The sequence below is a fragment of the Cavia porcellus genome, unplaced genomic scaffold, assembly GCF_034190915.1.
Source record: "Cavia porcellus strain 051 isolate PalLab524CR breed Dunkin Hartley unplaced genomic scaffold, mCavPor4.1 scaffold_26, whole genome shotgun sequence".
NCBI lineage: Eukaryota > Metazoa > Chordata > Mammalia > Rodentia > Caviidae > Cavia > Cavia porcellus.
Window position 1 is genome coordinate 30,696,194 of NW_026947509.1, and position 21,252 is coordinate 30,717,445.

Sequence of the window (21,252 nt, forward strand, 5' to 3'; positions counted from 1 at the left end):
TTCATTTCCAGAATTTCCTTCTGGTTCTTTTTCAGAGCCTCCATCATTTTACTGAAGTAATCTTTCCTATCCTGTATTGTCTTTCTTAATTTATTCAACTGTTTGTGTCTTCATTGGGTCACTTTAATGATTGATTCATTCAGCTGCTTATTTGTTTCTTCTTTGATTATATTGATTATCTTAAAGAGTTTTTAAAATTCTTTGGCATTCTAATCCACTTCTGTATTTGTGAGATCAGTTTTAGGGAAGTTGTGATTTTTGGTGGTGTTGTTGGCATTTTATTGCTATGTTTTCTCATGAAAGAGAGTAACTATTAGTAACATCAGTGTCTAAGGAACCAGCACATACAAGGCAGAACTGATGGGGCAAGTATATTCAAAGCAAGAGAAAGTATTTTGAGGGCATTGAAAGTATTTTAACAACCACGTGTCTATTTCTGTAATACAATTCAAAATTTAAACATTCATCGTATTTTTAATCAAATCTCATATCAACATATTATTTAAAACTTATGTAAAAAAAGCTGCCAGCTATTTTGCATTGGGTGTTTTTTGGTATTTTTATTTACTTTTAATTAAATGTTTATTTGTGTGTGTTTGCAGTACTCAGTGATTACATCCATGTGGGGAGTTGATACATGTATGTAAACGTGTCTCAATCCTTTTCCCTCCCTTCCCCTCCGCCATTTTTCCATGTGCTTATTGGCCATTCATACTTCTTTTGGAAAGTGTTTGATCAGTTCATTTGACCGCTTTTTGGTATGATTATTTGCTTTGGGTGGTTCATTTATATATTCTTAATATTAATCCACTACCAGAAAAATACGCAGTAAAGATTTTCCCACACACACTAGGTCAGCTCTTCACTCTTCCTTTGCTATAGAAGCTTTTTAATTCGATGTAGCCCCATTTGGTGACATTCTATACTAATTCTGTGATTTTGGTCCTATTTTGGATTTTTTTTTTTTTTCGCTTATATGGTTATATTCAAATGTTTCCCCGTGTTTTCTTCAGAAGGTTCAAGGTCTTCTATCCAGGTCATTGGTCCATTTTAAGCTCAGTTGCTATAGCAAGTTAGTCTTCTACTCTGCATGTCCATACTATTTATCCCAGCACCTTTTCTTAAAGAGGCTGCCTTTTCTCCGGCATATGTTTTTGGCCTCTTTGTGAAAAACTCAGGTGGTCATAGATGTGTGGGTTTGTGTCTATGACTTCCATTCCATTCTGTTAGTCTGCCATCTGTTTTTTGTGCCAGTACCATGTTATTTTTGTCACTTAGGGCCTTGGAGTGTAGTTTGAAATCTGAGCTTGTGCTGCCTGTAGAATTACTTTTCTTGCTCAGCAATTACTTAGGCTATTCTGGTTTTTTTGTGTTTCTGTGTGAATTTTAGGATTTATTTTCTAGCTTTATGAAGAAGGTTGTTTGCATTTTAATAGTCATTGCATTGAATCTGTAGGTTTCTTTTGGTAATGTGGCCATTTTCACAAAATTAATTTTTCCAATTCTTAGCAGAGGAGGGCTTTCCATTTTTCTCATCTTCTTTAATTTCTGTCTTTTGTGTTCAGTAATTTTCATTACAGAGCTTTTGCACCTCCTTGGTTAGGTTGGTTCCTAGATACTTAATGTTTTAAGCTATAGAAAATGGTATTGACTTTTTTATTTCTTTCTTGGTACATTCTTTATTAGTGTACAGTTAAAACTATTGATTTTTCTGTGTCCTTTTTTACATTTTTTATGTTATTGATGCATTTTATATATACACAATGATAACATTCATCATAGGGAATTTTTACCTGTACATGATATATCTTGCTCCTTCTTTCTTATTGATTTTGTATCCTGCCACTTTGATGAATTTATCAAATCTAAAAGTCTTCTGGTAGCTTTCTAGGTCTTCCATATAGAGATGTGTATCATATGCTAATAGTGATAATTTGACCTCCTCCTTTCCTATTCATGCAGCTGGTATTTCTTTCTCTTTCTTGATTGCCCTGGTTACAGCCTCAAGTCCAGTGCTGAACAGGGCTGGTGAGAGCAGATACTCTTGCTTGTTCCCAGTTTCACAGAAAATACTTGCAGTTTTTCCCTGTTCATTATGGTCCTGGCTGTAGGTATGTCATATATGGTTTTTATCAATTTGAGGTAAGATCTATCTAAACCCAATTTCATTAAGGTTTTTTTATACAAAGAATGCTAGATTTTTTTCAAAAGCCTTTTGTGCATTCACTGAGATGGTAATGTAGTTTTTATCCCTGATTCCACTTATGTAGTGTAATTCATTTCTTGATTTACATATGTGAAACCATGCTTGCATCCCTGGAATGAAATCATCTTGGTCATACTGTATGATCTCTTTGATGTGTTGCTGAATTGTGTTTATAAAGATCTTATTGAGGATTCTTGCATTAATATCTATTAATGATATCATTGCCTGAAATTGTCTTCTTTTTCATACATTACTGTTGAGTCCTTGTCTGGTTTTGTCCTTAAGTTAATGCTGTCTGCACAAAACGAATTTAAAAGCATTCCCTTTCTATTACATGGAGAGGTTTGAGGAGAATCTGTGATAGTTTTTCTCTAAAGATTTGATGAAATTCAGTAATAAATCAGTCAGGTCCCAGGATTTTCTCAATTTGAAGAGTTTTAATTAGTACATGAATCCTGTTGCTTGTGACCGATCTGCATACATTTGTTAGAACTTACTAATTCAGTGTAGGTAGGCAATATGTGACTAAAAATTTATGAACTTCTGGATTCTCCAGTAGATTGGATTATAATTTTCAAAGTAATTTCTGATAATCTTATGGATTTCAATAATGTGTGCTATAATTTCCCACAGTAATCATTTGGTAGTCATAGCAGTGGTCATAACCAAATCACAAGCTTGTCAGAATATAAATTGTCTAGAGAGCCTTTCGGCCACGTCCAGTACCCTGAGGTCTTACTTCACTGCATGTGATATTTGGTAACAGCCGATGGCTAGCAGAGTAAGTCCCTGACTTCTGAATACTCAAGTCGGGAACTTGCACAGTGTACTGTGTACGACTCCCAGGTGCACTGCTTAAGGCTCACTGGGTTGGATTACAACAAATTAAATTTACAAACATTTTCCTGGAATAGACGTCATTCATCAATTGGGGGTTACTGTATATAACCCTGTCAAAATCATTTTGACTTGTTAAAGTGTCTACGCTCTGTGTCTCTCCTCAGGATGTATAATAAAATGTGGCACCAGACCCAGGAAGCCCTCAATTCTTTGCTTGATAAAGAATCTCAGAACATAATAGAACCACAAAGAAGTCAAGTCTTCATCTTCCAGATGCTGGCCACCTTCTACATCAAATACGTGCAGATATTCAGGAACCTGGAGAACATCTATGACCAGATAGTCCATCCGCAGAAGCGAATACTGATCCGGAAGATACTGGACAGCGTGATGGGCCGCATCCTGGAACTGAAGAATGACATGGTAGAGTTGGAACTGACTGAGTTCCATTATTTTGATGATATCTTACAGGACCTGAAGTTGGCTCCCGTAAGTACAGCAGAGAACTTTCTTTTTTTGGAAATAAGATACATAGACCTGTACCCAATATGCTTCTAGATTTTCTAGACACATTTACCTACTACTTAATGGTTATATTCAAAGCCTAAATGTTTCCCCACCTCAGTCACACCGTACTATCACGAACCAGGTTTAGGTGCCCTCTGTTTTTGATTCAGGCAAATCTTACACAGTCCTGGGGTCAGTTAGGTACAGGGGTCTGGTCTTATTGGGCCCCCTGGTTTCTGTCCAGGACTTTTGCAGTGGAGTAGGTTGATCTGTAATACTATCCTGTAGCCCAACTCCCCACCCCCAGAGCAATGTCCCCTTCCCTCTGTGTTCCTGGAAGTCTGTCTCTAACCTTGAACGTCCTTGTCCTTGTCTCCTGAATGGGAAGCCTGTTGGTCACTGGGTCTTTCTTCCCAAGTGGGTGGTGCTGCTTCTGTGCGTGGGTCACGATGTTGTATGCTGACCCCTGTTCCTTGGGCTCCCTCTTCCCCTGGACCATTCCCAGCTGGCACCTACTAACCAAGACAGTGTTCTTGGGTGTTCAGCCCCTGCCACTGCCCTTCTGAGCTTGGCCATCTGGTGCCCACCTGAAATGGCTTCTGACATTCGGTCTGGCCAGGTCTTCCAGTGCACCTCCTTAGGGCCTTGGGTTCTATGAGTTCACCTTTCATTTTGTGATGAATATTTCCCTAAAGTAAAATTTTAAAAACACATTTAATGTTTTATATGGAGTTCAATGTTTCTTTGTTTTAAAATTATTTGGGCTTTCATAAAAGTAGTATTTCCTTCAGTGATAAACTCTTCTAGTATAATTAAATGATTTTATTGAATGGGTTGAAGAGAATAACCAAAATGAATTAAAATGTTAAGATCCCTCCAAATTGTGCATGCTTGTTATGCTCATTTATAAGAGCAGGAATTAATTGCCAGACATGGTGGTCAGGAGTGCTCCACTCCACGTGTGAAAATAGAAAGAACCACCCAGGATAAATGTGAAACCATTGGCTATCAGATCACATTCCTAGATCTAATCAGTGAAGTAATATTAAATTTATAGATCTAACTTCAATGATGTTAAGCAGTATCTCTAAACATAAGGACCGATGAGCTTGTCGGATTTATATATAGATCCCTTCCATTTTCCTGCTGTCCACACCACCTTGGCTGACCCCTCTGCCAATGGGTCATCTTCATAAAGGTCAGGGGTTCTTGCTGTCCTCATGGACCCACTGTCACCTGGTGACAGGTGAGCAGAAGGAACCCTTCCTGGCAGGGGATTGCACAGTGCTGGAAATAGTGACTGAGCCATGTGGCAAGGGTCACTGAAGCTCAGGTGGCCAGAGACTCAATCAACAGAAGTGGCTCTTTGAACAGTACCCTGAAGAAGGAGTTACTTGCAAGCCAGCCCTGGGGATTTCTATGCATTTCACAGGGACCAGACCATGGGCATCCTCTGTGACTTGACATCCATGGGCAGCTCCCAGCTCATTGCACAGTGGCACCTGTGTCCTGATACAGCTGGCTGGGGCCCTGGGAAGTTGGGCCACTTGGTCCCTCCCTGGAGGGATTCTGAAAGCAAAACAGAGGAAGTAAGCATGAGGTTCATCTCTGGCCTAAACTGCAGTCTCCTGGACTTCTTAGGAATTGGAGGCTCAGTTATGCAAGTGTTATGAACAGTAGAGAAGACATTTTTTGGTGAGAAACAGGAGATAAAGTAAGGCAGAGAAAACAAAAACAGATTCAGTAAGAAAAGGAGAAGTAAATGGAGGAGCCTTAAATGTCTTGTCATCCTTGTCCCTGCCTCAGTTACTCGTAAGGTTCCCAAAGTCCATCATATTTGGGCTGAACTAGCCCAAGGACTGTTCCTGGAACCTGCCCTGATGGGTCCTCCTTGGCAGAGAAAGTAGGCAAGTGAAGGTTCCTCTACTCCTGAAATTTCTGGGATTCCACGCCATACAGAATGAGAAGCCCCAGGTGTCTGAGTGAACGTAAGAGGTACCTGGGTAGAGATCCAGTATCTCTTTCCCTGCTTCCTTTCTCAACTGCACTGTCTCCTCAGCATTCCAACTATGAAGCTCTTATCTCTGTGTCCTATGTGGCCCAGATCAATAAAGTTGTGTTGGAAAAGTTGGCAAAGTACAACACCTAAATATACTTTTTTAATAAATAATGTCATAGCATCAGATGAGTATAACTGTTCCTCAGTATAACTGTTCCTCTCTGATTTCCCCCCATGCCTTCAGAGCACACTCACCCAAGGGACCCTGGAAGCTCACTCTCAGATTATCCCAAAGGGTCATGGTCCTAAAAAAGGATTGATGTTCAAAAGCCATTGCCACCTCCTAGATTCCTGAGGATACTGTCCTTCTCAGCCATGGGGTGAAACCGACACCCCTTGGGAGTCACCTGTCTTGGTTATTGCTGACAAAAAATACTTGACACTCAAAATGAAGGAAGGAAATGTTTACTTAGCTTACAGTTTGTGGAGGTTTCAGTCCATACTCAGTTGGTTCCAATGCAAGATGATGTGGCAGAGGGCAACTGTTTATGGTGGCCATAAGCAACAAGAATGAAAAGGACAAAAGGGAAAAGCAAACCTCCTTCCCTCCCTTATATTGTATGCTTTGCCCCTGGGTGGGTGCAGCACTCACACCACCAATTCCAATGCTATACAACAAACCAATCACAAACACTAGATTCAGATGCCTTCAAAAGGCGCATCCCCCATGAACACAGAAGACTTTGGAGGGACATCCAGACACAAATGATAGCACACCCTGAATCAAGAAAAAAGAAACTAACTCAGGAGACCCAGCCAGGTGTCCAGGAAGCAACCATCGAGGCTGGTATCATCTAGGATGATGCTTCTCCGCTAGGCAAGGGATGTCTCCACACTCCCAATTGTTAAACTTGGACTGGGAAATATTTCTTCAGCCTCTGCTAACTTGAAATATTTGGCAATACACACAAGGGTAGAGCAAATTTTTATACTTACTGCATAAAAAATGTCTCCCAATAAACCAAATTAATCTTCTAAAACATTTTTGTAATATGCTAATTTGGGTTAAAAATAAACCAAAATTAAGAGAAAAATAAATAAAAAAAAATAGCAGGATACATTATAGTCACCTACTTTGATTTCCTATTAACTTGATTTGAAATCCTATATTGCCCTCACCATCTTGTTTTGACTGATTTTCCCCTATTCTGCTTTGCTTGATAGTACCAAGTTCGAAAGCATAGGCAAAACTATGAAGACAGTAAGATTCATTATGACGCCCATTCTGGTTGACTATTATCTTCTTTTAAAGTCCTGTAATGTCTCCAATGCTTTGGTTTTACTCTTTACTGTTTTGTTCAATTTTATTATAACTGGCAATTCTTCTTAAAATAGCAAGAGGCAGTATGGTAACCATTGTTGATCACCTTGTATTTTGTTTTTACATTATCTATTATGTCCATCCTTTTGATTTGACTATGTTCTGATATGTCGCATTTGGTTTTACTCTCTTCAAAAAAAGTAATAAGAACTGTGGGAGTAATAAAACCCAAAATGTGTAATAGTCATTGTACAAAAGAAAAGAAAAGAAAGTGTTCTAAAGGTTATAACTGCATATATGTTTAAGTGTATAAGATAGATAACCATATTACTGAGTTTTTTTGGATCATTGAACAAAACTGTTTGCACTCTCACTGTTTGAAAGTCCACTTTATATGCTTCAATTTGAACAACTTGAACAACTATTTCTAAGATGAAAAAATAAATAAATAAAACCAAATTATTAGGAAAAAATGTGTGACCATTTTACATCCAAAGTGACAGTGCTGGTGATAAATTATTCAGTTTAACTAAAAGATCTCTGTAGTATGATATGCTACTATCCTGATTTGAGCCATTATTTTAGATATATGAGATAATATTATATTTCTTGAAAGGAAGTCATGAAGTAATACTAATTCTTTGAGACTTGATTGATATGGAAACCAAGATTTGACTTTTTTTTTTTTTTGTACCAGGAATCAAACTCATGACCTTGTGCTTGGCAGCCAGGCACTTACACCACTGAGCTAAATTCCTAGCTTGGCTTTTTGTGTCCCTTTGGTGGCAGTGAGTTCACTCCCTCCACGGGCCTTTATAGAATGGGGCAGGAAACCCAGGGTCTTGGATCTACTCAGTCTTGCTCTGTGTTTTAGGTGGATTTCAGTTCTGGAATCATAACAACCACATTCTTCTGTTTGTTCTTCCTCTTCTCCAGCAACAATTAGATATTCCCATACCCAAGTATTTTTTGAAGGAGAAGTTAGAAGCCATAAAAGAAAGAGAGAAGATCCTCACACAGATATTAGCAGAGAGTGGACTAAATGTTCCTGACATGGTTTGTATCATTTTAATAAACATTTTTTAAAAACCTATAGAACTTCTTCTTCCTGCTGCTCCTGGTTATATGAGAAACAATTAAATTATTCACAATGTAAGAAGCTGCATAACTTTTGGATGTGTCCTCAGTGACACATAATCATTATCTTTTGAGAGTTTAAAAATAGAGATCAAAGAGTAATGTGTTGGTTATATGAGGATGTCTAAGATGGATAGATGAGCAAATTTTCATGTCCAATTCACCTAGCTAAAATACTGTCCATCTAAGATCATTAAGTACCCTCTGTCATCAAAGGAACTTGAAGATGACCACGGTTTCTCAGATGCTTGCTGGCCTTTGCAGGCCTCTGGTGTAGGGATGTGTGGATCACTGGAAAGCAGAGTTTGTAGGGACGAGAAAGAGAAGCTGTCAGGACACAGGCCATCCTTCTGCCTGGCAAGGCTGACATGCATGTAAGAGATGTTCGCTGCCTGTGAAGTGAGAGCCTCGTGCTTCTGCCTGAACCTGCTGGCCTGGCAGCAGTGGGCCCTGCAAGCTGGGCACTGCAGAGCAAGAGGGGCACATATAGGCACCATGCAGAGCCTGCAAAGACAGAGCAGGGTGAAAGTAACAATCGGCATGACGTTCCTCCTACAGATAGGCCCTGCCACACATTGCTAGCCTGGGTCATAGTGTTAAGGAAAATCCAGGCTCATGCAGGGATGGTGGAGACAGAAGTGCCAGGACATGGGTGAAGGCCAGCTGAGCACTGTCTCGCTTTGCACTGGTAGGCTCTGTGCTGGAGAGAAGGGCTGCTGTTCTCGGCACACACCTGCCCACCAGAGTGGGGCTCATTCTATCAATACAGTATGATTGCAAAAGCCCTTCCTGACCACATAAATCAAGCTGACCATAGTCACTCCTTCCCAGGCCCTCCCTAGACCTCTGGCCTCTCATCTACATTATAAGTCCCTTGAAGTCTGCTCCAAGGCTGGATTGGATGTTTGCAGTTGTCCCAGCCATCCCCTCATTGTGCTTTCTGTCCTTGCATGTGGTGGACATCATTTAGTCCCCACAGGAACCCTCAGTGCTGGGCAATGAGGGGCAGTGCAGAAATCTGCCAAGATTTTATAGGAAAGACAGAGAAGGGAGATTGCCTTACCCATTGAGAGATGTCAGGTTCCCTGTAGCCCAAGGGCATTCCTTGCCCCTTTGCTGCCTTCCTGGGCCCCCTGCTCCCCTTAAATTGCCAATTGCTTCAGTTCATGTGCATTTCACACCCCAAGAAGAATTTCGATAAGTGAAAATTACTGCCCATCTCCTATCATTTGAATGCTTAACATCCACTGGTTGGTTTGTTTGTTTGGACAGTGCTGGGAGTCCAACCCATGACCCTGCATATGTTAGGCAAGCATTCTGTCACTGAGCTCCACCTCAGCTCTAATATCCACTATGGAGGTCTCCATAAGTGCTCAACAATCTTTGTCATGCTGAATAGCCTACCCCTGGACAGAATGATTCAAACACGGCTGATGGTATCAGAGTGACAGAACAGAATTAATGTGGATAATTGCAGTGCTAACAGTTGCTAGGTACCCACCACATACAGCAGTGCTCTTGCATATGCTGCTGATTTGACACCAAAATAGCATTTGTTTTCATTCCGATATGCAAAGCCCATAATTCAAAACGTGTGCTCCCTGTGCATTTGAGGCAGTGAAAACAAAACTGGGAAAATCACTGTATGAGCACACTCTCTCCTAGCAACCTCGTTCCTTCTGCCACCTTGAGAGGCTGCAGGGGAGGCAGGGGGTCTCTCAGCGGGAGCTTGTGTGGGTTACTCTAATTCTGGGCACCTCACTTTTCTCGCTCCTGAGGAGTCACAGTGACCCCACAGGTTACCCATGTGAGCCAGAGGAAAAGGATGCAGCCCCTGTGAGACCTCAGCAGCTATCTCTACCTCTCCTCCTCAGTCCTTCCTGTGTCCCCACCACCACCAACAGCAGCACCACACACTGCCTCTCTGGTAGGACAGGGGAGGAAGCAGTTGTCCTGGGCACAGGGTCTGGGTGATAAATGAAGCCTCCACGCTGATGACCCCGGCTGGTCATCCTGAGCTGGCCACATGCCTAGCCCCCTTCTCCAGGGACAGCAGTGAGTCCTCGCCCTGGGCCCTCTCCTGGCACTCACAGACCTCCGGGTGCTCCCAGAACCCTTGCTTGGGTCCCTTTCCCCCCCACACACAAACCAGCACAACTGCACCTGGCCTGAGAGCCTCGCGATTGACGACTTGAGCCCGTTGCTTCTGTTTTAATACCATTCATCAGGTCTGGATGGTTCTCAGACACAAATTCATAGACTGTGGAAGATAATTCACATGTAAAACAAATGCTCCTAAAATGAGTTCACTGCGAGTTGTGTTCACTAAGTCTACCTGTAACTGATTTTAAACCCAGCATTTTTTTGACATATGTTTAAAATTTTTAGTTCTTATATTAGAGGTGTGTTTTGATTTCTGATCCTACTATTAAGTCATTGAAATATTTGGCAGCAGTTTCAAATTTTATTGACTCTTTTGTTGACATTTATTTGTATAAATTGCTGCAACCTGAAATATTGTAGCACTAATTAGTGTTTTGTTTGGAAGAGAAGAAGGAGGTGAGTGGCCTTTAAATTTCAGGTCACACATGCCACAGTATCAGAATATTCATAATTCACTGGGAAGGGAACCAGTATCATGTGGTGACCCTTAGCAGAGAGCGTCACAGTGAGTAATTGATGGGTAAATAAAGTGGGACCAAACTCTGCTGAATGTCTAGCTTGGCTTTTTTTTTTTTTTTTTAACTTATTTTTGTATAAGAGACATTTCCCTGAGTGCCCCTTCAGGTCCTCAGTCTCACTTCGAACACACTACCCTCTCCGTTCTTGCCATTTTCTGAAGCAGTTTCTGGAAGTCCTTTTTCTTGAGTGGACTTGGGAGATGTGATCAAAAATATAGTGACTGCTGCTGCGGAGCACCATCCACCAGAAAGGGGGCTCAAAAACACACTACAGTGTCCTCATCCACCTCATTTAGCTCTCTGTGACTTCCGGTTCTTGCCAGTGTCAAAATGATCATGGAGGATCAATGTTTTGAGTTGATTCAGGACATCAAGGCAGCCAGGACAGGGCAACAAAAGACAGGAAGGAGGACTCCACAGCTGCTGCACAAAGTGACAAGAGCCCTGGGATGAGTGTGCAAAGCAAGGGGAGGATTTGATGGCATTTAATGGCAGTGTGTCCTTTGTTGTGTTAAATTTCTTATTTATGAACCACTGTTTTGATCACACCGTTTGATTACACACGTTAGGATGCTGACACTCAACTTATCCTGTATCTTGTAGAAAATCACCATGAAGCCGATGCCCTTGGAAGAGGCCATTAAGTTGCTCCAGATTGCTGAGCGGGCACGGCAAGGTCGCCTACGAGCTTTGTTCATGAAGCAAATCTATCTCCAGGAGTACAGAGCAAAGCAGGCCAAGCTCCTCGGACAACAAGTAGCAGACGCTGCAGCTGCTGCGGTCCGGATTCAGAAGGTGCGCGCCTGGGACTCACTGGGGGAGCGGGCTGGGGGAGCGGGTTTCCTATGTGGCCTCCCTCCATCTGGGGAACGGATGAGACGTGAGCGCCAAAACCCAAAACTCCGAGGTCCTACTTCAGGAGTAATGGGCTTAGTCAATCAATTCCAGACAGACTCGTTGAGTTGTCCTGGAAAAACCACTAGCTAAATTTGATCATGTTTAAAATTTTCATCCCACTAGCTACTAAACAGAGCATTTAATCAAATATCTTTAAAGACCATTTGTATTTGTTGTAAAGAATGTTGCTAAAATCCAGGGAGGGGATAAATCCTTAAAGAGGTCTTTTAATATGCACGCATGCGCAGACGTGACCTCAGAAGGGCAGAGCAAGGATTCATGACTGAGAGCTTCCGGGAAAGTACGTAATTTTAAAAATCCCAGCAACCGTCCCTTGTAGACAGATCACCAGTGTTCCTTCTAGAAATAGCTGCTTCTCCGCGTCAAAAGAGCCCCACACGTTTAGCCCCATCTCCTTCCCCTGGAGCCCAGGGTTACGTATGGGAAGCAAAGATATAGTGTGGCACAGATTAGAGTTAGGACTGAGAGAAAGCAAGGGTAAGGACGGAAAATGGAGCCACACGATCAGAATTCTGTCCCTAATTATGTCTGATTGGGAGGGGAGAAGGAGGTCGGAAAGATAGACGAAAGCTTATTTTCTTTCAAGTTTCCATGGGGCTATAAAGTTTTAGCATCTGAGTTATAAACTTGGGATGCATAATTCTTAGGATATTTCCCCACATTACTTTGGAAATTTTTCCGTTAAAGCCATGAAGAGGCCCTTAGAACTAGCCCCTCTCTCCTGCCTGCTAAAGTTTCTCTCAAGGCAAACCAGGTAGGGAACTTTCTGAATGAAAGTGAGAAAGTCAGTTCTGAGTCATCTTTTCTTTAAAAACTTGTTTCCTGTAATCCCAGCAGAAAAAAACATTCCATCAACACATTTGTGCCCAGCCTGGAGTTTATGATCATTAGGGCGGGTGGCATGTGACATTTATATGGGGAAAGCTGTGTGGTCAGATTTGCTTTGTGTAGTCATCGAGCAGCCCTGTGTTCTGTTTCAGGTTTGGCGAGGTTTCCATCAGTGCAGGAAAACGGAGAGAGAGAGAGAAGAGGAGATGGTATTCCTGGGAATGGTGAGTTTCCCTGTGGGCAGGATCTGGCTTCTTCACAGTGCCAGATGTCACAAAACTCGCATCTTGTCTGGAGGATTTTAGGGAAAGAAAGGAAACAAATTGGGCAAATGAGTGAAGAGAAGCCCAGGGGGAGGGGATCTGGGGAGGTAGAGAGGCAGGGCTTGGCCCTCCAGAACTCCAGACGAGGTCAGAGCCCTCCCAGCTTGGACAGGGACAGGCAGTGCCATGAGCTGCTCCGGCCCGATGCCAGCTGTGCACCCTTCTTTACTGGGATCCGGTGGTCTTGGGCATGGGTTTCCTTGATAAGGCTAGATCAGAATGGAGCATGGGGAAGTCTCCATGGTGATAACTAAATCATAGAGCTGAGTGGGCATATTAGTTCTCTCTTGCCATACATCCACGTCACCGCAAACGGTAGCTTAGGCAATACCCACCCGTCTTCTTGCAGTCCTGTGCTCTAGCTGAGTTCTCTTCCTGGGGCTCACAAGGCTACCTCGGTAATGTGGGCCGGGCTGATCTCACCTGAGATTTGGCTGGGAAAGGTCTTTGTCCAAACTTGTGTGGTTGTTGGCAGGACCCAGTTCCCCCTGGGCCACCAGACCAGGGGCCTCATTTCCTTACCAGCCCATGAAGGAGGGGCCTCTCTGATGCCCAGGGGCTTCACTGAAGCCAACAGGGAAAGCAAGGATGCTTCCAGTCTTGCTGACTGGCATGAAGTGCCGGCCCATCCCCTCTGCCCTGCTGTGTGGGTTGGAAGCAGGTTGGAGGGGATTCCAGCAGCAGGTGAGGAGCAGGGGGCCGGGTGTACAGGGGGCCATACCAGGGTCTGGCTGCAGCAAAGCAGTTTCCTGTGGGTTCACACCCTGGAACACAAGGCCTTGCACAGGGCTGGCTGGTCCCCACGTGGCTCTTGCTAGCACAGGGAGCTTCTGCTGCCAGGGCAGCCCTCCTGCTTCCTTTCCTACTGGCACTGCTGCCCGCTGGGCTCTCTCCCTGGAGAAGCTCCAAATGCATTGCTGTCCCTTTCTGTAGGATCGCCCTGCATGTGTTCCATGCCAGTTCTTACACCCCTGTGAGCATTTTTTATACCTTTAACTACATATTTGTACTACATAATAATTAGATTCATCACGGGGAGTTGGTGCTTGTACATAATACACCTCAATTCCTTTTATACCCTTGTTCCCTAACCCCATCTCTTGATCTTCCCATCTGAAAAAGATTTCATTCCCTTTGTCTTAACTATCTTGTATTTTGCTCTTTAAATTATTTGTAATTATTATTGGGTTTCTCACATAAGAAAAGTGATGTGATATTTAAACTTGCAACTGGTTTATTTCACTTAACACAATGGTCTCAAGTTACATCCATTTTTCTACAAATTACTCAAATGTATCTTTGTTTATGGCAGAGTAGTACTCTACCATGTGTAAATACCACGTTTATCTATTCATCTGTTGATGGTCATCCAAGATTTGGATACAAGTTGTGCTACTGAGTGCCTATGGGTCTCTGTAATAGGATGTCTGATACTTTCAGAAAGAGACTTAGAAGGAGAATAGCTGGGTTGAATGGGGTTTCTAGTTTTAGTTTTCTGAATCATCACCATACTGATTTCCACTATGGTTGTGCTACTTTATACTCCGACCCATGTAGCAGGGTTCCTTTTCCCCCAAAACCTCACCAGCGTTTGTTATTATCTGATTTCTCCATGATGGTGGTTCCTTCTGGAACAAGATGAATCTCAGTGCTATTTTAATTTGCACTCCTCTCCTGGTCAGAGATGCTGAATATTATTTCTCGTGGTCAGACCCATAGAAACAGGAAGTAGTGGCAGTTCTGTGTGAGTGAGTGGCTCTGAGTGAGAAAGAAACGGAGTTGGTGTTTAATAGAGACAGAGTCTGGTTAGCAGGGTGACAGGGTTCTAGCAATCAGTTACATGACAATGTGAACACAGCAAACAATAGTTAACTGTGTGCTAAAAAATGAATTAAGGTAGTAAATTTTATTTTATGTGGGGTTTTTTAACTATGATTTTAAAATTTTTTAGATTTTATTAGGGTATTAAAATGTGTGCTGATACATAAATCTTTGACTATTTGCTGCTCGTCAAAAAAAAAATACAAGCTAAAAATTAAGAGACTGCTGTCTTTCTTGGACTCCTAAGATGTCATTCATTGTAAAATGCACCATTATTGGTAAGAGCCATTAAGAAAAAAAGATGCTTCTAAATAAATCAGAACACACCCTTGACATACCCACCCCTAATTTAGGTTAAGTTAAACTGTGAGAAATGTGCATCCCGAGATTGGTAAAATAAAGCGATCTGTCTTACTAGCAAAACTAAGGATGAAAAATACAATTATCAACAGGGTGGGATAAGATGCTTATTTTCATAGGAGATGAATTAAATTGAGTCAACTTTTCTGAAAACATGTCGAGATGCAGTGAGATCCTTAAAGTATTTATGAGCTTCACGCTCAACTTCTGTTTCCCTTTTAGTGACTCATCAGAAATAGAAATTGGTGTGCATAGGCATGCTAGGTTCCGCCGCATGAGACTCTGTCAGCCCAGCCAGGCATCTGCCCAACAGATGCTGGACCCTAAAAGTGAAGGTGCATCCCTCCGGTACTATCGCGGTCTTCTTCCAAGCCCGATTTGAACTTCCGGCTTTTCACACAGGTGACAGCGTTCCCCCAATCAGCTGTCAATACTTCACTCTGCCCGCCCCTTCAAACCCCACCCCCTGTCAAACCTAATAAAAACCCACCACTCCTTTGTCTGCCCCAGAGGAAGCTTGCACTCTTCTGCACCCTTCACGTGCCCGCAGTAAAGGCCTTTTTCTTTTTCCTGTCTTGACTTCTCTGCTGCGTCAAGAAAAACCTACCAGGCGTTCTTCATATTTATTCCTTAGATATATTTACTGATAAGAAAATGGAAATAGTAGTTATTATTGTCTTCCCCAATGTCAGATCTTGAAGACCCCTAAAAAGCCTTCATCATCCTGTAATGATTTGATTAGTTCTATAATAGGCAGTATGTATTTAATGTGTGTAACGATGGGGACAACTATTTGGAAGAAACTACAGACAATTAGATAGACAGTGAAGATCTCCAGTGGACTTGCTTTGAAATCTGTATTTCTTTAAACTGTTTTTTTTTAAACTGTTTTGTTCTGTTTTGATATGTTTAATCTTACCCTCTTTAAGATATAAAACAAGTGTGTAGGACTGATATTACTAAGTTTTTGTTAGATCATTGAGCAGAACTGTTAGCAGTGTCACTATTTGAATGTCATTTTACATACTTTAATTTTGTGACCTGAACAGCTATTTCTAAGATGACAATATGTAACTTATCAACTGGCAATTTCTTATTTTTCTGTAATTCTTTATTATTTCTACCCTTTATTATCTCCATGTATTTTTTTGGTCTCTTTCTCTTTAAATAAAAAAAAGAAATAAAAGAAAAAGAAAATGGAAATAACCAACCCCAGTGCTACAGGGGGTATGTGGTGAAATAATTTATGGTGGCCTTACACAATATGGTGGTCAAAATATGTTTATAACTAACTTTCAATGTCATGAAAATTTAGGAGATACAGCTGTAGATATTCCAACTAAGTATATTCACTGAGTGAATGAATCCAACTAAGTATTTTTTAAAAAGAAAGAATGCTAAGCTGGAACCAAGCTCATGTTTTAATGGGTGAACTTTGACTTATTTTTCATTGGTATCTTCTATAACAGGCAAACTTTACTTTGTCAATTAGAAATATCCCCTTTCACTTTTCCCCTCAAATCTCTAATCTGCTTGGCCTATATGAGAGGTACAGATAAAGAGTGTTATGGCAAAAACATGTCTATGTCTCATTTTCTACTTCAAACACTGACATCAAGAGATTCAACCCTGGGTATTCCAAATTTGGTGTGAAATTTAGCATGAGCAGCATTTTTGACTCTGTGCTGCTTATTTAGGTAAATGTCTGTGTAGCATGACTCAGCCCGCGTTCACTGAGCGACTATAAGTCTTCACAAAACATGAGCTCAGGTGGTCCTCAGTGCTCCTGTTTTTATACTAAAGTGTTAATAATCGACACACAGAAAGATAAAATGACCTGTTTTCATGTCTTTGATTCCTGTTTTACTTTGTCGTCTGTATGTGCTCGGCTGAAGTGAAAGTTGTTCCCATGTCTCACTAGCGTTCAGATGATATGAAGAGAAGGAATCACTTATCTGTCATGTTCCCATGTGACTTCTTCAATATCATTTTTCCCAAAGTATGCGTCCTGTAGGCATCACATGTTCTATTGAAATTGTACACTGTTGAGAAATATATGGATTCAATTTTTAAAAGAATGTTATCTGCTGTGCTCTCACCGATGACCATAAAAAATCCATTACCCCTAATCTAAGACATATTTTCAATTGAATAGATTTTCCACTGTGTCACTGATTAAGATATTGCTTGCTCATTTTAAAATTTCATGTTTCCATTAGTTCACTTTATTTCATTAGACCGATGTAAAAACCATCGACTTATCGGATCAAACTGTATTCGTATCTTTATGAGACTGTTGGCACATTTTCAGGAGCGTTTCTGTTTAGTAACAGAACCCAAAATTAGAGCAAGGGACATCGTTACACCACGCCTTCAATTCCTGACCTAATGTTTCCTTGACCATTGCCACATAAATGACTTTTTTCACCATTTTAAATATTTATCTAAAAATCTACAAAGGGAAATAAATAGTACTCTAAAAAATAACATGCGCAGTCATTTTAATTGGCAGGGCCAATGGAGTGGATCGAGAAGAAAGAAACTTAATGAGCGTAATACATTTCATGCTCTGGACCCCTTCGAAGCAATTTGTCCAGCAGTCCCAACCGTCGTGTATTTTATGTTCCTCCGAAGCAATCAGTGTTTGCATTATAATGAAGAACACTGGGGACACTCACTGAAGGGGGAGACCTGCCACTCCTACATGCATCGGCTGGCTCCTAAAAGCACCGTAAAACCCTGCTTACTTTCAGAATCTGCCATGAAACAAGCTATATTCTAGATTGCTTTGAGGCCAATAAATTAGCCTTCTTTCTTATTAACAAAGAACCCCCAGTAGCCACAGGGGTGCCCCAGTGCCAGGAGTCTCTGCCTGAGGCCCAGGCAGAGAGTTCTGTGCTGCTGCCCTCATGTCACTGGGTTCCTCCTTGGGGACAACTGTCAGTGCCATGTGGATGGAGGAGCTAAATACCGTGCTCTTTCATGTTCACACATGAATTTCAAATGGAATTATGTAGGCCAGGTCATGTGTATTGTTCTTCATGTTAGGCTCTAAGTGACTTCCCTTTCCTTTCTCCTTTCTTTCTTCCTTCCTTCCATTATTTTTTTCTTTCTGTAGTACTGGAGACTGAATCCAGAGCTACATCCCCAGCCTTTCTCTATTTTTTGAAGCAGACACTCAACTAAATACTGAATTTCCCAGTCTGGGCTTGAATTTGCAGTCCTCCTGCCTCAGCCTCCTAGAGTTCTCGGATTACAGGCATGGGCCACCATGACCAGTTTCTAAGTGATATTTGATTGCTTCTCAAAATCTTAATTGATTCTCGATCCTCAAAAAATAAATTTGCCAGGACTTGTGGGGTTCTTTTTTGCATCGTATTTGTTTTGTGAGGCCCTTTGCAGAAGAGCTGTCCCCCACGTGTCCTGGGGAAGGCAGAACACCACAGACAGTACACAGCTCCTGCAAAGGTTACCCCACAGTGGTGCTCTGAGAACCCGGCACCTGGGGTGGCCAGCTGGGGATCAGAGGCGGGCAACTGGCCATGAGTATGTAGAGGCAGGCAGACGCTGGTTCAAAGGCCTGCTCTGCACTGCACCAGTGAAGGGGCCCTAAGGACACATATGCTGTCACCGTGAGCCTCAGTCTCTCCCCTGTGAGCTGGGGGAGGTGCTGCTGTGAGAGCTGCTCTAGATGTGGGTGAAGGCCAAGCCTGGAGCGTGAAAGAGGATGCACCCTCCAGGCCCGGTGGGTAGGGTCACCTTGGAAAATCATAATTCACCCTCTCGATGACCGGATGACTTCCAAAACCGAAAAGCATCAGGCAATATAGTTCTTGTGTGTCACAAAACACACATGTTTCAGAATAAATTCTTGACTGAAAATACGTGTATGACCAATTTCAAAATATAAAATCCCTTGGCATTGTTTGCCATTCATTGCTAAAGCCATGAGCCGCAAAGGCGTCTGCTGAAAGGGTGGTATGGGAAAGCCCTGGAGGGCGGGTCTATTATGCATTCACCTGATCCAGCACAGGGGACGCCCTGGAGATGCCCACGGTGACAGGTGCAGCTTCCCGCTGGCACCAGGGAAACAGTGGCAGTCAGAACAAGCATCCCCTCCCGGCACCAATGCACATGGAAGGCGGTAGACACCCTGGGCAGAGGGAATCTGAGAGAGTGACCCTGAGGGGTCCCACGGTCTCAAGTGTCCATGCTGAGAGGCGTTGATTAGAATAAAGCAAGTCACTCTCTGCTTTTCCCTTAAGTGGAATTTGACAACCTAGTTCCCTGGGAGTCTGTGGTTTGACTTCTGTTCTTTTTCTTATTCTTATTTTTATTGTATCTTCTTCTTATTTTCCTGCTTAATTCTCGCCCACCATCTGTGATGATGGGAGACTGGCAGAGTCCTCCTCCTCGTTGTGCTCCTCTTTGTCCCCTGGCCCCAGGACTCCCACATCTCCCATGTCGTGCAGGACACTTGCCTCTGTGTACCTCCCTGAGGGCCCTTTGCAGAGTCGCCACGCGGGCTCAGAGTCCAGTCCTGCTGACAGGCAGTGTGGACCAGCATGGCCTCCACCTCTCTCCCTGTCTCGTAGGTTTCCGTGCTGTGCCTGCGACCTGCAGATGGTAATAGTACCCGGCTTTGTGCTCAGGTTGAGCAAATCACGAACGTAAAGCTCTTAAAATAGCACCCGGATGTAGCAAGCTTAGCTGTTTGCCCTTATTTTTTTTCAAGCATTTTGTAATCATGAGTTTCAATGTTCACATCTTTCATAATTCAAAAAGTGCTTATTAAATTCCCATCTTAAAAAGCTATTTCAAGTGGAAATGATGGTGCAGGTCTATAATCCCAGCACTCAAGAGGCCGAGACAGGAGGAGTGGCACAAATTTGAGGCCAGCCTGTCTCAAAAAACCAAATAAATATTCAAGTTAGAAAATATTTTTTAAAAGCTAATGTCACTACGAGAGCAAGGTATAGGGACACAGGATTGTCATACGCACAGAGGGGAGTGGGCATCGTACACGACGTCACAACTGCACTTTTTTAAAAAGCGTGATTGGGGCACCCGTGAGAAATCATTTTCAGACAAAATAGCTTAAACCCAATGAAACCATCAGCGAGAAGAGGCTGCGATGTGCAGAGAACAAGAGCAAAGATACCAGGAAGCAATGCCTCGGGCTCAATCCCGACCTGCCACTGCCTGGCTGTGTGGCTCTAGAGAAGTTCCTTGACCTTTCTGTGCTTCTGTGTCCTCATATAAAAAGTGAAACTAATCACACTACCTACCCTGAAAGGCTGTGATGAGGAAGAAATGGTTAACCCTTGTAAACCATATAAAATTGTACTTGGCAAACCGTAAGCACCCTGGAAGTGTTTACTTCAAATCTCTGTCTTTAAAGAAAGCAGCACAGAGGCAGCTGGTAAAACCTCCCCCACTAACCAGTCCCAAGCTCAATGAGGCACTGGTCTCCTGTGCTTCTTGCATAAGCAAATTTTTTGAAAAGCCTTTTTTAAGGACTGAGACTTAGCAGACGAGGGCATTTTTTAAAAATTCTTTAATACTTTTGTACTTGCTAAAATCCTGGATTCTGAAAGAAATGTTTGGCCTGACCTTCTGTGCCAGGCAGGCTCTTCTGGCTGGGCTGGGGGGCTACGGTGGATGTGGGAGATTCGGTAGAAACCAGATGCAGACACTGATGTGGACTCTGAAACGCAGTGCTGAAACTGAGTGGCCGATTCCATAAACCGAGCACCAGTGCCAGCTGTACTGTCTGGACGTGGACCAGCCAAGGCGTGGCCGTCTGCAGCGGGAGGTGACCCCTGTGCAGAACAGGACTGGAAGCCCATGGCTCCACCCGCCTGGGACCCACATGTCCCTTCCCCTGGCTGCTGTGGCTTCCTTGGGTGACAACCCGCCCACCCCAGACAAGGAGTCTCTCCAGAAAGCTGCCAGCATTCAAATGCTTATTTGCAAGTATATTTGGGACTGATAAATGGAACGGACTGCCATTTGGACTAATGTCCATTTTCTCTCACTAATTTGAACAAGGATTTTTAAAGACAAAGCCCATCAAACATTAGATAAGCATTTAAGTTAATGGACCGTGTCGTCCTATTTGCCCACAAACTCAGGGACTGTCGTCTGATGTCCTATTTTCACGGCAACATCAATTATTAATATGTATATTTTTGCTGACAGAGGACCTCGCTACAAATGTAGGTTTCGTTATCCTGTTCTGGGTCATTAGCAGTGGAAAGCTTGTAAATATAATGGTTTATTCACACGGGAAGCCTTCATTAAGATGCATT

The 21,252-nt window shown here is 42.6% G+C and overlaps 1 protein-coding gene across 3 annotated transcripts in view; it reads left to right on the forward strand.

Moving 5' to 3' along the window:
* Iqca1 (IQ motif containing with AAA domain 1) overlaps positions 1–21,252 on the forward strand; it is a 126,518-nt gene that overhangs the window by 8,502 nt on the left and 96,764 nt on the right. For all 3 annotated transcript variants that reach the window (XM_063237055.1, XM_063237057.1, XM_063237056.1), the window contains 4 exons: positions 3,211–3,535; positions 7,810–7,929; positions 11,295–11,486; positions 12,590–12,661. In XM_063237055.1, the coding sequence (XP_063093125.1) occupies positions 3,211–3,535; positions 7,810–7,929; positions 11,295–11,486; positions 12,590–12,661 (709 nt within the window). The remainder of the gene's footprint in view (positions 1–3,210; positions 3,536–7,809; positions 7,930–11,294; positions 11,487–12,589; positions 12,662–21,252) is intronic.